The following is a 16,677-nucleotide window of genomic DNA, read 5'->3' on the forward strand; positions in this document are numbered from 1 at the left end:
TGGCTCTGTTTAAGGCCATTTACTGTCACACAAACAGCAGTGGCCAAATGGGCCAAATGCAGTGGTGGAAAACATATTCAATTGCCATACTTGAGTAAAAGTAAAGATACCTTAATAGAAAATGACAAGTAAAAGAGAAAGTTACCTAGTAAAATACTACTTGAGTGAAAATCTAAAGGTATCTGGTTTTAAAGTGAAAGTAAATGCTATGCATCAAATTCCTTATATTAAGCAAATCAGACGGCACGATTTTCTTGTTTTTGTAAATTTATGGACAGACAGAGGCACACTCAGACTACATTTACAAACGTAGGCAGAAATCCGGCCGGTATGACCTAGCACTGTGATAAAGTCGCTCTCACTACACTGGAAGTTAATAGGAATATTACTTTCAGATCGAGAAAATGTCTATCATACATGTCAGATTTCAATACTGGCCGATGTCATAACTCGAGAGGATGTATTCTCTCGAATGAGCCATTGATCATATTTTTGCGATATTCCTACCTCGAGAAATGTGTAATTTAACAGAGGGTCTAGCACATTTTTCCTATTTGTCTGCCTCTTTAGTCCAGGGTGCATTGCATGGTGCCATTGCCAGAGATACTATAGAAAGCACCCAATAGACTCCCATTCAATCCTTGAAGGAGAGCACGCACCTTGTCCCAGAATACACCGCACAGCCCATTGACGTAGCATGGGCAACGTTTCCCATCTCCTCAAAAGGATATCTGTCAGACTCCACTCTGTTAGGCACATAGATCTGCAGATTGAACATTGTAAGATTGTAGACTCCTAAATAGATCATGCCGTTTGTTTAGGCGATTTTACAGCTAACTAGCTACTTTAAATGCTGATATTGTCTTCGGTATTACTGTGTGTAGCTACGTTTGCTAACTACCTAGCTCGCTAGCTAGTCAGCCAGCACCACCCATTGTGGATTTTGTACTATACTTGAGCTGCAACAGATTTCCACAACGATTTTCCATGTTGCTACCAACCTTATTATAACGCCAAAATGACACATTTGTTCATCAAAAATATTGTTCTCACAGTGTTATTTAATACTGTAAATTAATGTCAGGAGTGGTTTTGGGTGGAGTTTTCCTTTAAGTACTTTACGCCACTGGGCATATGCTGACCTACTGCAGCTGAACCTCCATAGTTTCTTCTACACAGTGGTTGTTATGATGATCGCACTGTCATAACATAACCCCTATCATGGATGAGGAGCAGACAGAAACTAACAGCCATGCACTAGAGACTAGGCTTAGACTATTGTCGTGACTTTCATTATTGTGATGACTTTTATTTATCGAATAATTACCTACTATGTTTAATTGTTACTAGATTAAATTAATCATGTAACAATTAACTCATTAGGAATTTGGGGCACCACGGGAAAAGTTGTTTAACGAGTTACCGTTTCCCGAATTAACTCTAAAGATATCTTGATATCTCTTATCATTTAACAGCGGACTAACACAATATGACACTTCTTACAAAAGATGGCGAGTTAAAGAGAGATAGAAAACACTTGGATACACATGGACCGGTGCTCACAGTAATCCTAATACTTTGCCCGGAACTACCGCCCATTTTGGGAAGAAAAGCAATGAATGTATTTACGTGTTGAGGTCTTCGTCGTGTATCTCTGTTGGACCCAGGCCTTCGTGGGAAGGGGTCGATTGGGCCTTCTCTTTCGGCTGGCCTTTTAGATGTAAGGCTCAGATTGTCCACAAGAGCTCACAATGTCCTTCTTCTTAGTCTGTTTACTTTCACTCGCTCTGGAAGTGGTCTTCTGAGGACCGTGTCGATGATCCCCTGTGGGGTGATGAGAGCAGTGTAGTAGACGATGGTTTGAAGAGAGTAACAGGATGGTCCCACTTAAATTCACCTTCTTAGATACAGTACTTAGAACAGCTACTCAGCCGTAACATTGATTGTTAGTGGAGGCAACTTCGTCTTCTTCACCTCGTGTTGATTTTCAGAGTCGGGACCAATATGGATAAAAGCTGCAGCTTGAGGTCCGTCTAGTCAGATCTTGCAATTCTTATCTCAATCTTTTATGCACTCTGGTAAAGAGGGGCGTTTCCGTCATACTGACACGCTCTCTGAGCTCCCTCGGGCGTGGCTAGTTACGAGGCAAAAGTATTATCATCACTATGATTTTGTTGGAAAGCTAAAATCACATTCCTATCTTCACGAAAACATTGTCTTCCTCCTTGATATTTTCTACACAAGGTAAAGGATGTAAACCTGATATAAAAAAATGTAAAAGTGTTTAAAGTCACAATGTTTTCATTATAACGAATTTATACAATTTTTAATGACATCACAAAATAGACATACATTTTCCATATTCCATTTGTCATCATTCCCAACGTTTGGATGTTGAAATATATTGTCCCAATGTTCATTGTTGGATGTTGACGTTTTTGGCCGGCAAAAAGTATCTGAAACAAAGGCATTCCTTTCACCATACTAGAATGCCAGAGATAAATTAGAGAGGAGGAGGATCTATGGCAGTATTAAGGTGTCAAGACCGGCACAGCCCCCTGTAGGTAAGAGGGTGTGGTTGTGGTCGGCCATTTGCCAAGCTGATGGGAGGCCTTTGATCCTCACCCAGGGAGAGTCATGACACTATGGTCACTGCTTGAAATGCTACAGTGTATTACTGTACAGACATACTGTAAATCAATATCTAAATAAGATGCACTAGCCCTGGTGTACTTACATAGAGTTATGAACAATGTTCCCTAAAATGTTTGTTGGCACTGAGCAAATTTCAGGTCTGCTGAGCACAAACTTTAACATTGTGAAAAACTTCCAGCACGGGCTTACTGTGAACACTGAAGCTGTACCCGCTTTAAGTTACAGTTTTAACAGTGGCCAAGTAGGCTACTGTGGCTATTTGATCATATTGTAGGCCTACTAGAGTGGCCTACCATCAAAAACAATGGAGAAAATGCATCCCTTAACATTTTAACATGGAAATAGCTGTTCTATCATTCAGCCTACAGTAGCAGTGTGTTGTTCAATGGCCTATATTCCATGAGACTTTTGAAAAAAACATGCAGGGCTTGACATTAACCTGTTTATCCATTTGTCCTTCAGACAAGGAGGTGACTAAAAATGTTGTGTTGTTTGATGGAAGAAACCACATTACAAAATAAAATGCATTATTATTCCCATAACATTATTACAGAGAATCAGACAAATTATGCTACCCTCTGCCTATTGGCTACTTAGCTTATTCAAGCCTGTCTCAAAATACAACACTGCCCCTTTAAGACAAAGAAAAGCTCTTTACCTGACTCGAAATGCACACCTTTGTACTCTTGTAGGAAGCAATCATTCCCTTTTGCTGACTACAAATTATCTATAACTGGGCTAATAATTCACTAACTAGCAAAGGATATGAACAAAATGTGCACGCCTGGCTACATGCATCTCTTGCTTTGATCTCAAAACAAGCGCATCTGCTCACGACCACAGCTGTAAACAGTCCAGTTCAAAGTAAATGGTACAGATCCATATATGGCAATGGTCTATTTGCATTTAGGGCTACTGCAGCTCTGATTGGTTATGCTGCACCAGTCTGTGTAGAGTATGGGCGGAGTAGTGGGCAATAGAATCCTACTACGATACGTTCTGCCTACAACGAAATCTATTGCATAGTTGTTTTGTTTCGGTATGTTGCATTGAAAGTGGCTAATATTGCGATGATTCGATCACAACTGCCAAAGTAAAGGGAAACGTTGATAGTTCTAATTAACAGGGAAAACTCTAGAAAGTTGAGTGAAGTTCAATCTCGTGCTTCTGTAATTGCGCTGACATTTCTTCTGCGCAAAGTCCTGGGGAGCTGTTCGGCAGTCTCGGGCTACTCCGGTGAGCAGCTTAGAGGGAACATTGGTTATGACTTTTTTATACGATTTGTCATAAAACACTATTTAACATAAATGTCTGCAGTCGTCTATATAACCCCTCATGAATTACATAGAGAACATTAACAATGCATTGACTCATGAAACTGACAAACTAAACAGATATACTGTATTATCTAGAGAAAAAGCCATTTATTTTGTTGCCTGTTATTTCCAATTATCAGCATTATATTTCCACATGAGAAACAATGCCATTCAGGAGACTATGCATGGCTATGCAAGTCACAAATGAGAAACTTTTTATATGCAAATTAAACCTTGACTCACAAAGATTATATAAATTAGTCCCATAACGTTAATAAATGGCGAAATGGGGAGTAATTGCCATCTAATTCGGCAGAGTGGCGAAGAAAAATCTGCACGTTGCACTTTGAATCCAGCCAATTGGCTCTTTTGTCCATTTAAAAACCACTAGGGTATAAAAATAAGAAGCTTTTCCACACCACCTATTCATCCCTGTGTTTTAAAGGAATTAGAGACACAGGCATAAAGAGAGTTCAAGGGGAGTCATTCAGAGCGGGTGGATGAAGCATAGAGTTGGTTGCAATCTTAAGCACCTTAGAATAACAAATTAATAGGAAATATAAATTAATTAAACATACAATACATGCATATTATATTCTGGACATTAACTTCCAAGGCCTACATATTAGTATTTGAAAATGGAGTGCGATATCTCCTCACTCATCTATCAAATAGTGGTTATGTGTGTGATGTTGATCGCTTTTATAGTGAAGGTTTGACAGGCGCTTGTAGACGTCAGAGATGGCTGAGAATGCCCCCAGTTGGAGAGGAGAAGAATCCATGATAATACACACAGCACCAAGAGGAGAGAAAAGGAAAGAGGGACAGAGAGACAGGATGGTGGAAGGGAAGGAGTGTGATTGAGTAGTCAATCTTCCTCTCATCACTCTCTTCCTTATTCCACCAATTCACCAGGGCAGATACCGTGGAGGGCTCTGATGAATGCCAAGCACTGTGTCCTCATGGGAGAAGGACGGTGGCCTTCTGTGAACAGCAAACTGCTCTGCTGTTTATTGGGCAGCTGCCATATGGCAGGGCCAAATAGAATATATTGATGGGATTCTGGTAAGTTGATGGGAATGTGGGAGAGCATGTTCAGCTGTAATTAGAGACAGACCAAGACCACTAGCCAGCTAGTGCCAGTGGCCATCAGTGATGTCACCTGTCTTGAGATCTAAAGGTGTCCTAGTCACATGGAATAGCCGTAATGAGCAGGCACATGTGGAGTAGACAGAGACCACTGAGGAGAACAGAGACTCAGGGGGAGCCCGGGACGTTACTACTCACAGGGAATGGTGCGCAGGTACAGGTTGTCCCTGATCACCTGCTGGAGCTTGTGGTCCAACAAGCCTTTCTGGAACTGCAGGCTGAGGTAGTGACGCAGGTCCGTATTCAGCACCTTGCCTGTGAAGAGGAGGACAACACATCTGGGTCAGTACATTACAGTACAGTACACACACACACACACAGAACGTTTACGAAACGTTCATTTACACTCCCCTCGAACATTCCTAAACAGTCGGGACCTCAAAATGCATTACCACCAGTGTGTATCACTTTCAAAACCACTTCTCAACTGAGATCATTTCATTTACATTATTTAGCAGACGCTCTTATCCAGAGAGACTTACAGGAGCAATTAGGCTTAAGTGCTTTGCGCAAGAGCACAGACAGTATTTTCACCTAGTCAGTTTGGGGATTTGAACCGGCAACCTTTTGGTTACTGGCCCAACGCAACGCTCTTAACTGCTAGGCTACCCGCTACACCAGTGTGTAGACGATAACCATCTATCATCACTTTCAAAACCACTTCTCAACTCTCTGACAGGTGCCTGTGATAGTGATAGAAAGCATGCTCCCAGCGAGAGTATGTGAAGGAGGACAGTTCAGAAACTTCAAAGATGTGGCTGTGTGACAGCATTGTTGTGCATGGGAGCTAGGGAGACAGAGCAGAGGCCTATAGGCTGCGTTAGTAGAGAAACTGTCATGTCAGACAGATTAAATATTAATTGGTTTGAATCACCAAGTATCCAGATGCATACATGAATAAAGAGAGTAACACAATGGCTGACACTGTTGCTGCCACGTAGTTTCTGACTGAGGAGCAACAGAAGTTCATGCGGAGTTTGAGGAAGTGTGGGGGCTGTGCAAGTCATCATGAAGGAGGAGGGGAATTCAGGCATTCCCCTCGGAGCAAGAGGAGAGAAAGAGAGAAAAGAGCGAGCGAGCGAGAGCCAACATTCCCTGGTGTCTGAACAGGATCCCTCTCTGAGCAGTTCAGTCTCCAGCTGTTTAGAGCCTGGTGTGTGTGTGTGTGTGTGAGAGAGAGAGATGCAAGGCGTCTTCCTCAGGGTGGGGAGGATGTGCTTTGAGAGGACGCCAGTTAGTGTTGTTAGCATCCATACCCATTGTTTCTCTCCCTGAGCTCACAGGCAGCCGCCACTGACTGCAGGGTACGTGCTTTTGTTTGGTTCACCCCAGATTAATGAAGGACCAGTGAATGTAACAGGCTGAATAATCACTGTGGGTACTCCCCAGAAACTCGCATAGTTGAAATAAGGAGCACAGAGCGATGCATTTCTTTAAAAGGAGGAAAAATATCTGCAAACTGAATCTGTTGAGAATAACACATTTTAAATGTTTAAGCAGCCCAGCCTACGCATGGTTTTAAATATTAATCTTTAATAGCGGCCATTTATAGCATCATGCAGTGTGTATGCCTAGAGGAACAGCCCGGCTGATGTTGGCTGGCTGCCCCAGTAGTGTACAGGCAGCGAACGGTGTCATGGTGAGTTTGGCCACCTTATTCACAAATAAATGTAATCAAAACAAGTCACAGCTTTTCCTGCGCTCTGATTCATCCCCCAGGGGGTTGAAAGGGATTGCCCACTGAGATGGCAGATTAACTGCGTTCCATTGGTTAGCACAGATGAATACTAATACACTACTGTCCCCGAGAGGCCCATAGTATTGTATATTTAGATTTGATTTTCTAAAAACTGGATAAAAATTGTTAGAGTACATGTTCTGTGCTCTCAGTCAGCACCACCATTCCCTGTGAAATGTAAGGATCTACAGAAAGCTAGTAAGAGACTTACATAATCTTTCATATAGGCCAAGTCAATATCCTGTGACAAAAAGTCAATGCTTTAATTGCCTTGTAATGCACAAGCACATTTGTAATACGCTGAAACATGAGAGCGTATGTCAAATGTAAACAGTTTGAATATTGAGTATGAATGGTAAACTACATGACCAAAAGTATGTGGACACCTGCTCGTCGAACATCTTATTCCAAAATTATGGGCATTAATATGGAGTTCCAATTCATCCCAAAGGTGTTCGATGGGGTTGAGGTCAGGGCTCTGTGCTGGCCAGTCGGGTTTTTCCACACCGACCTCGACAAAACCTTTCTGTATGGACTTCGCTTTGTGCACAGGGCATTGTCATGCTGAAACAGGAAAGGGCATTCCCCAAACTGTTGCCACAAAGTTGGAAGCACAGAATCATCTAGAATGTAATTGTATGCTGTAGTGTTAAGATTTCCCTTCACTGGAACTAAGGGGCCTAGCCCGAACCATGAAAAACAGCCCCAGACCATTATTCCTCCTCCACCAAACTTTACAGTTGGCACAATGGTAGCATTCTCCTGGCATCCACCAAACCCAGATTTGTCCGTTGGACTGCCAAATGGTGAAGTGTGATTCATCACTCCACAGAACTTGTTTCCACTGCTCCGAGCTTTACACCACTCCAGCAGACGCTTGGCATTGCGCATGGTGTGCGGCTGCTCGGCCATAGAAACCCATTTCATGAAGCTCCAGACGAACAGTTCTTGTGCTGATGTTACTTCCAGAGGCAGTTTGGAACACGGTAGTGAGTGTTGCAACCGAGGAGAGACGATTTTTACGCGCTATGCGCTTCAGCACTCAATGATCCCGTTCTGTGTGCTTGTGTGGCCTACCACTTCGCGGCTGAACCGTTGTTGCTCCTAGACGTTTCCACTTCACAATAACAGCACTTGTTGGAAAGGTGCCATCCTATGACGGTGCCACGTTGAAAGTCTGAGCTCTTCAGTAAGGCCATTCTACTGCCAATATTTCTCTATGGAGATTGCATGGCTGTGTGCTCGATTTTATACACCTGTCAGCAACGGGTGTGGTTAAAATAGCCGAATCCACTAATTTGACAGGGTGTCCACATACTTTTCTATATATAGTGTATTTTCTTAGTATGAATGGTATTTTACACAAGTGTAAGCAGTCTAGCTACAGTACTGTATGGCTGAGGTAGTGAGGGCCAAAAGAAACATGCCTCTTCACATTTTACACATTGTGTAAGTCTATAGACATTTTAATGTCACAATGAAAGTGAGGAATTTAGGTCAGGGAACAAAAGCGACCTCCCGTCACGCATTGGACTGGTAAACCTCAGGCCTGTGGTTCCATGTTCCCAGAAAACTATTCTATATATTATGAGCTAAGGAACCACGGTACACACACACACACACACACACACACAAACTGAGAGCCCTCCCCGAGGCCAGCACTGTTCCCATGTTCGGTTGTGAGGTGAGAAGGGGGTCTTTCCCCCCCACCATGGGAATGCGTCTTGGCTCCATTTCCACACAAACCCCATCCTCACAGTGATGTTCAGTGGCGGTTAAGTATAGACAATGGATGGCGCTAATTGTTATCATTGAACACTAGAGCTGAAGAATGCACACTCACTCTCCCTCTCATACTTCCCCCCTCTCTCTCCCCCCTCTCTCTCTCTCTCTGTGTAATGCAGGACAGGGAAACCTTTTGTAGCCTGGCTGTCAGCTAGCTCACAACAGCTTCCCACTATGCTACGACGCAGCTAGCACATTACTGGACAGCCAGGCTGCTATGGAACACAACGGGCTCCTTTGTGCCTCGTCATCTGGGCATTAGAGTTGCGTGTGTATGTGTGTGGGGGGGACGGGGGGGGGACGGGGGTCTGGGAATCATTAAAAACAGAGGGAGAGAGAAAGAAAGCGAGAGAGAGAAGAATGATGATGCAAATTGCACATGGGATGGGAACCCACCACTACCCTCCCGTCCTCACTTCCATCACCACACTTCTCTCTTTATCTCTCCCTCTTCTCTCTCTTTCCCTCCCAAGTCATGGAGTCTCATCAGCCCAGCCAAGCCCATCCCACAGGACTCCTCACTCTCAAAACAATCTGTGAGATAACTTCCTGAATAGCAATGAACCTCCCATCTCTTCTTTCACTCCCCTATCCCTCATTTGTCTTTTCTCACTACACTGGCCCCTGCTTCCTATCGTAATCCGTCTACCCGTCTCTCCTCCTCCTCTGTCACCCTTCATACCTCCTCTATTGTGTCCGAATACCCATAATTCTGATCTAAATAGTAGGCATTTTGGGTATGCGAAAAAATAACGTTTTATAGTATTTGAAATGTTGAAAATGTAGTTTGCTTTAAATGCCAGGATGTAGTCCATTTAGACTTTTCATCTAGTAGAATTCGCTGCACACTATTGAGGAAGAGAATCGTCTTTTGTGTGTTTGATAACAGCTGTACCAAAATGAACGAATGACCGGATCAATGCTATTGCACATTAGATTACACATTCTCAGTAGTATTAGCCAAGTATGCTGATATTTGTTGTTTACTGCATTCATTTTTACTAAACAGTACGTTCTAAATAGTATGTAGTACGATTAGTACACAGTATGCAGTTAAAGTAAGTAGAAGGCAAGCCAGATCTCAAATATTGCCACTAACTCACTCACAAATATTGATTTATTATCTTCAACAGACACCTGTACTAAACATCAAATTAAAGCATTCCAACGCACAGTGAGTCCTCTCTAAAAGAGTGTGGAATGCAGAGATGTCACAGGGAGAGGCAGTGCTGCCACCAAAGGGTCTTTAATAGGCCATTCCATGTTAGTGGCCCAGCCCTGGTGCTATCTAATTAGCACGTAATTAAGACCGATTGGCATTCCAGGGTCATGGAATGGAAGCACACCCTCTCCTCTCTGTGTGACAAAGGTAGCTTTAACAGGTCTCCTTCCTAAAACCCTATCAACGTCCCCACATTCTCCAGAACAAACACCCCCCCCCCCCCCCACCCCCACCACCACCACTTTACTATTTATATTTTTGACATTTCATTTTTCTTTCACTACATTCCTAATGAAAATAATGTACTTTTTACTCCATACATTTTCCCTGACACCCAAAAGTACTCGTTAGAATTTGAATGCAGGACAGGAAAATTGACCAATTCACACACTTATCAAGAGAACATCCCTGGTCATCACTACTGCCTCTGATCTGGCTGACTTACTAAATACACATGATTCATTTGTAAATAATGTCTGAGTGATGGAGTGTGCCCCTGGCTATCCATGAATCAAAAATGGTGACATATGGTTTGCTTAATATAAGGAATATGAAATTATTTATACTTTTACTTTGATACTTAAGTATATTTTCGAAATTGCATTTACAGTTCATATTACGAAAACAGTCAATTGAAATATATTCATTAGGCCCTAATCTATGGATTTCACATGACTAGGAATACAGATATGCATTTGTTGCATTAGGGGTGTGGATCAGAAAACCAGTCAGCTTCTGGTGTGACCACCACTTGTCTCATGCAGCACGACATCTCTTTCGCAGAGAGTTGATCAGGCTGTTGATTGTGGCCTGTGGAATGCTGTCCCACTCCTTTTCAATGGCTGTGGAAGTTGCTGGATATTGGCGGGAACTGGAACATGCTGTCGTACACGTCGATCCAGAGCATCCCAAACATGCTCAACGGGTGACATGTCTGGTGAGTATGCAGGCCATGGAAGAACTGGGAAATGTTCAGCTTCCAGGAATTGTGTACAGATCCTTGCAACATGGGGCCATGAATTATCATGATGAAACATGAGGTGATGGCAGCGGATGAATGGCACGACGATGGGCCTCAGGATCTCGTCACAGTATCTCTGTGCATTCAAATTGCTATTGATAAAATGCAATTGTGTTAGTTGTCCGTAGCTTATGCCTGCCCATACCATAACCCCACCACCACATTTACATTTAGTCATTTAGCAGACGCTCTTATTCAGAGCGACTTACAGTTAGTGAGTGCATACATTTTTCATACTGGCCCGCCTTGGGAAACGAACCCACAACCCTGGCGTTGCAAGCGCCATGCTCTACCAACTGAGCTACAGGGGACACTCTGTTTACAACATTGACATCAGCAAACCCCTCGCCCACCCGATGCCATACACGCTGTCTGCCATCTGCCCAGTACAGTTGTACAACCGGGATTCATCTGTGAACAGCACACTTTTCCAGCGTGCCAGTGGTCATTGAAGGTGAGCATTTTCCCACTGATGTTGGTTACGATGCCGAACTGCAGTCAGGTCAAGACCCTGGTGAGGACGACGAGCATGCAGATGAGCTTCCCTGAGACGGTTTCTGACAGTTTGTGTAGAAATACTTTTGTTTGTGCAAACCCACATTTTCATCAGCTGTCCGGGTGGCTGGTCTCAGATGATGCCGCGGGTGAAGAAGCCAGATGTGGAGGTCCTGGGCTGACGTGGTTACACGTGGTCTGTGGTTGTGAGGCCGGTTGGACGTCATGGCAAATTCTCTAAAACGACATTGGAGACTGCTAACGGTAGAGCTTTGGTGGACATTCCCGCAGTTAGCATGCCAATTGCGCGGTCCCTCAACTTGAGACATCTTGTGGCATTGTGTTGTGACACAAAACTGCACATTTTAGAGTGGCCTTTTATTGTCCCCAGCACAAGGTGCACCTGTGTAATGATCATGCTGTTTAATCAGCTTTTTAATATGCCACACCTGTCCGGTGGATGGATTAGCTTGGCAAAGGATAAATATTCACTAACAGGAATGTAAACAAATGTGTATTAGAGAGAAATAAGCTTTTTGTGCATATGTGACATTTCTGGGATCTTTTATTTCAGCTCATGAAACACTGGACCAATACTTTAGATGTTGCGTTTATATTTGTGTTCAGAGTAAATAGAACTATAATAGATACATATTAACTAACCATTTAGACCCCAATAGAATTCTAGAATGCTGCTGTAGATTACTGATAATCTTCAAGATTAATTTTCTCACACATTTCAAACAAACATAGCTCAAAAACAAAGAACAAATTACAATTACAACTTAGTTTTAAAGAGCACAACCTCTTCTTTAATATGACACCACGTTCATGACAATAGGAATAACATTAATTTTGTCTTCAAATAAATAATTCAAAATGTGACCAGAGGACAATATTCAGAAAGTATTTCAAAACCCACACAAAGTAGGCTATTTGATTGACAGGGATTCTTACTTCTGTAACAATGTAGAACTCCAAACAACTATTCAGAGATTATTTCGAAATGTAGATAATCTTATTGAGAGGTTTAGTACAGACCAAGTCTGACACAAAATGTAGAAACAGTAGCTTACTTTGACAATAATTCAGTGAACGCAACAAGTATTAGATAGACAGATAAAGAGAGAAGATACAAAAACAAAACAACTGCTCAGAGACAAATGTTTTAGGTACACAATTTACCTATAAGATCTGTAGGCCAAATTAATGTCACACCATCACTTCAGTGTTTGCATTTAGCCTACAACATGCCATGAAACTTCTTGAAGAACGGCCCCATCCTACAAAGTGGCAGAAATTTTAAAAATAGTACTTTGACAACAATTCAGTAAATGTATTAGATCAAGAAAAAATCTAAATGCACCCACACAAAGCAGGCTATTGTATTGACAAAGATTCTATTAGGGCTGTCCCCGACCCCCCAAAAAAACGTTGTCGACCTAGAGTTCTGTTATTTCGACCAATCGATTTTTTAAAACGTGTATTTTTCCATATATAGTTATGAGTTTGAATAAAATCAACTATATATTCATTGAGCTTGTCTGATGCTTTAAGCTCACTGTTTGATAAAATAAGACACAAATGACTCAAGAGGGAGCCAGAGATCAAGATAACCAGCAGAAAAAAACCTTAACCTGTTCCGACCATCCTCCTCCCGCTCCTACGGTCTTTTGCAGATTCTGCCATTACTCTCCTGAAGTTGATGTTAATAGGCTACATGAGGAGTCGCCAAACTTTCTCATGCGGAATGCCAATTTATCTTACCATTTCTACCGATCTGCGTGCGAGTTATGGTTTTCATATGCACATTTTCATTTCATTTGTAATAACGTCTTCGTATCAGTGAGAGATCAAGTAAATGGCCTGGCTTCAAGGCATGCAGTGATGAACCTTGGTCTTTACTCATAGCTTGACTTAATACTTTAGCTCAGAGTGAAAAGGGCCTCCTTTACTTACAGAACAGGCTTTCAGTTTGTCAGATTCTAAAGGGGGAACTGGCCTCAAATTAATGTTGCCAATACTCCTATAAAAGCTGTGTGTCTAGATATCAATGCTCTCATTTACTAAAGGATCAGAGGACTTGGGAGGCGTCCATTTATGTTCATGTTCATTCATAATGTTGCAAGCTTTTAATAGCAGAAGTGATAATCATTATTACCTTTAGCAATTAAAACAGATGGCATCTCCTCAGTGCTTAGCAGTTAGCATCCACTAATACCCTTACGGCTTTGGAAGACTAGTTTTGTAGCCTGTTACTGTTAGCATCCACTAATACACTGACCGATTTGGATGACTAGCTAGCTTGTTACTGCTTTCCTCCCTGTGTAATACTGAAGTCCCATGTACTGTAAGCTCCTGATATCTATTGGTGTAGAACTGCTTTCATAGGCTCTCTGTGGTGGATGTGGAGAGCTCCCCTTGTTAGTTATTAGTTGGTTGCCGTGTAGACAATAAAACTACAAAACTACTTGGGAGCAGCAAGGCGGATAGATGTGTGTAGGAGTCTTATTCGTGATTTATTACTTGCCCACAGTCAGTGCCCATTTGGGGATGTGAGTATTGCTTTATGACAAGAGCTCTTGTCCTCTAATCCACCAGCCTTCACTGGTAGCTTTTTACATGAAACAATGACTGGTCATGTGGAGGAGGAAAAACAAAACAAGATGTTGTTGTTTGTGAGGAGAGTTAAGGTGGAGTTAATGAAAAAACGGTTGGTTTAAATCCCATCCGTGGCTTTGAGCGAAATGACGAGACCTTTAAAAGGTTGAAAAAGGTTGTGTGTGTGATCTCAGCATGTTGCTCTACTGTCTGTCTGGCTGGTCTTTTTGTGTGTGTGTAACACGTCACGGTCTAATCTGGAGAATGAGGCGCCCCAGTGAACACTAGTTCATCAACATGGCCTGTGCCATCAGGGCTTGAAGACCCATATACAACTTTCTTTGTCATATCCCAAAAATATATAAATGAACTTACCACAACACATTTCAGTAGAAAGTTAGCAAAAATAGACAAGATCGTGAAACCATGGAGAGGTAAATACGTGTCTATTTATGAAACAAATGACACTGATTAACTCTTTAGTCATATCACAATTTACTCATTTATGGCGCTGCCTACTCCAGACGACTAGTTTTTCAAATCATATGAGCAAAAAATATTTCACTTAATTTGGAACACTAAGCCAGACACAATGAAACAGGCCTATAAATGAATGCGTTTGGGTGGCTGAAATTAAATATTAATGCATTAATCCGCTCACTAAAAGCTTCACTCATATAGATAAAGGGCCTCATCGCCAAACTCCTGAAGTATCCCTTTAAACTCAAATATATTTGATTGATAAAAAAACAAACATTTATTGATTAAAAACAATAACAATTGTATATATTTTTTATGATATTATGAATAGGATTGGTGGAGGTACACCCGCTCGTCGAAAATCTCACTCCAAAATCATGGGCATTAACATGGAGTTGGTCCCCCCTTTGCTGCTATAACAGCCTCCACTCTTCTGGGAAGGCTTTCCACTAGATGTTGGAACATTGCTGCAGGGACTTGCTTCCATTCAGCCACAAGAGCATTAGTGAGGTCGGGCACTGATGTTGGGCGATTAGGCATGGCTCGCAGTCAGTGTTTCAATTCATCCCGAAAGTGTTTGATGGGGTTGAGGTTAGGGCCCTGTGCAGGCCAGTCAAGTTCTTCCACACCGATCTCGACAAACAATTTCTGTATGGACCTCGCTTTGTGCCCAGGGGCATCGTCGTGCTGAAACAGGAAAGGGCCTTCCCCAAACTGTTGCCACAAAGTTGGAAGCACAGAATCGTCTAGAATGTCATTGTATGCTGTAGGGTTAAGATTTCCCTTCACTGGAACTAAGTGGCCTAGCTCGAACCATGGAAAACAGCCCCCAGACCATTATTCCTCCTCCACCAAACTTTACAGTTGGCACTATGCATTGGTGCAGGTAGCGTTCTCCTGGCATCAACCAAACCCAGATTAGTCCGTCGGACTGCCAGATTGTGAAGAGGGATTCATCACTCCAGAGAACGCGTTTCCACTGCTTCAGAGTCCAATGGCGGCGAGATTTACACCCCTCCAGCATTGGCATTGCGCATGGTGATCTTAGGCTTGTGTGCAGCTGTTCGGCCATGGAAACCCATTTCATGAAGCTCCCGACGAACAGTTATTGTGCTGACGTTGCTTCCAGATGCAGTATGGAACTCGGTAGTGAGTGTTGCAACTAAGGACAGACGATTTCTACGCGCTACGTGCTTCAGCACTCGGCGGTCCCGTTCTGCTCCTAGACTTTTCCAATTCACAATAACAGCACTTACAGTTGACCGGGGCAACTCTAGCAGGGAAGACGAACTGACTTGTTGGAAAGGTGGCATCCTATGACAGTGAAAGTCACTGAGCTCTTCAGTACGGGCCATTCTGCTGCCAGTGTTTGTCTATGGAGATTGCATGGCGGTGTGCTCGATTTTATACCCCTGTCAGCAACGGGTGTGGCTGAAATAGCCGAATCCACTAATTTGAAGGGGTGTCCACATCTAGTGTATGTCACACATGAAGCTATCGAAAATATATGGGAATGTTTGCTTAATTCAAAGTCACAACCAACTGCTTGCAACATTACCACAGAAATGGAGGAGGTAAGTGAAAGGGGGAGATGGTAGCAGTGTTTCCCCTATATTCACGGAGAGGAGAGAGAAAGAGTGTGGCTCAGAGAAGAAGGGGTGGAAAAAGAGAAGTTCTTAATCTGGGTAAAGGGGCTAAGGTTTCTTTAATTTGCTTAAACACCGGACATTTGATTTGCCATTTGGCATTTTTATCTTTATTTTGTAGAAACATCGAGCTCTTGAAAACATCTAAGATAAGTAAAGGACACCATATCCCATTTCTCACTATCTAAGATCCCATTGAACCTGTCGATGGAATCGGAAATCTGCAGTGACAGACAGAACACCTCTCTTCCACACACACAGAGACAGGATTCTCAGGTAGTGCGTTAGTCCCCCAGCTCCATGAAGGTCTGATCTAGGATCTGATCTAGCAGGGCAAGAGAAGTGCTCTTAGCCTCAATTTCAGCTGTCACTGACGATATGACCACCGATGCATCAGGAGAGGAGAAACATGGAGACTCAAGAACACAGAGAGAGGTGTATGTGTGTGTGTGCCATTGTCATGATGAAACTATAAAAACCCATACAATGCTATAGTATTTCAAATGTAAAGCATTTCGTTATATGAGACATACTGTACCTACAGTCATTCACTGTGTGTAAAGCGATAC

The 16,677-nt window shown here is 42.6% G+C and overlaps 1 protein-coding gene across 2 annotated transcripts in view; it reads right to left on the minus strand.

Annotated features, from left to right (window-relative positions):
- The window catches only part of LOC311150169 (membrane-associated guanylate kinase, WW and PDZ domain-containing protein 3-like), a 192,940-nt gene that overhangs the window by 50,723 nt on the left and 125,540 nt on the right, over positions 1–16,677 (minus strand). For both annotated transcript variants that reach the window (XM_084187489.1, XM_084187490.1), the window contains exon 2: positions 5,259–5,375. In XM_084187489.1, coding sequence (XP_084043615.1) covers positions 5,259–5,375 — 117 coding nt within the window. The remainder of the gene's footprint in view (positions 1–5,258; positions 5,376–16,677) is intronic.

The sequence above is a fragment of the Coregonus lavaretus genome (assembly GCF_964263955.1).
Source record: "Coregonus lavaretus genome assembly, chromosome: 22".
Lineage (NCBI taxonomy): Eukaryota > Metazoa > Chordata > Actinopteri > Salmoniformes > Salmonidae > Coregonus > Coregonus lavaretus.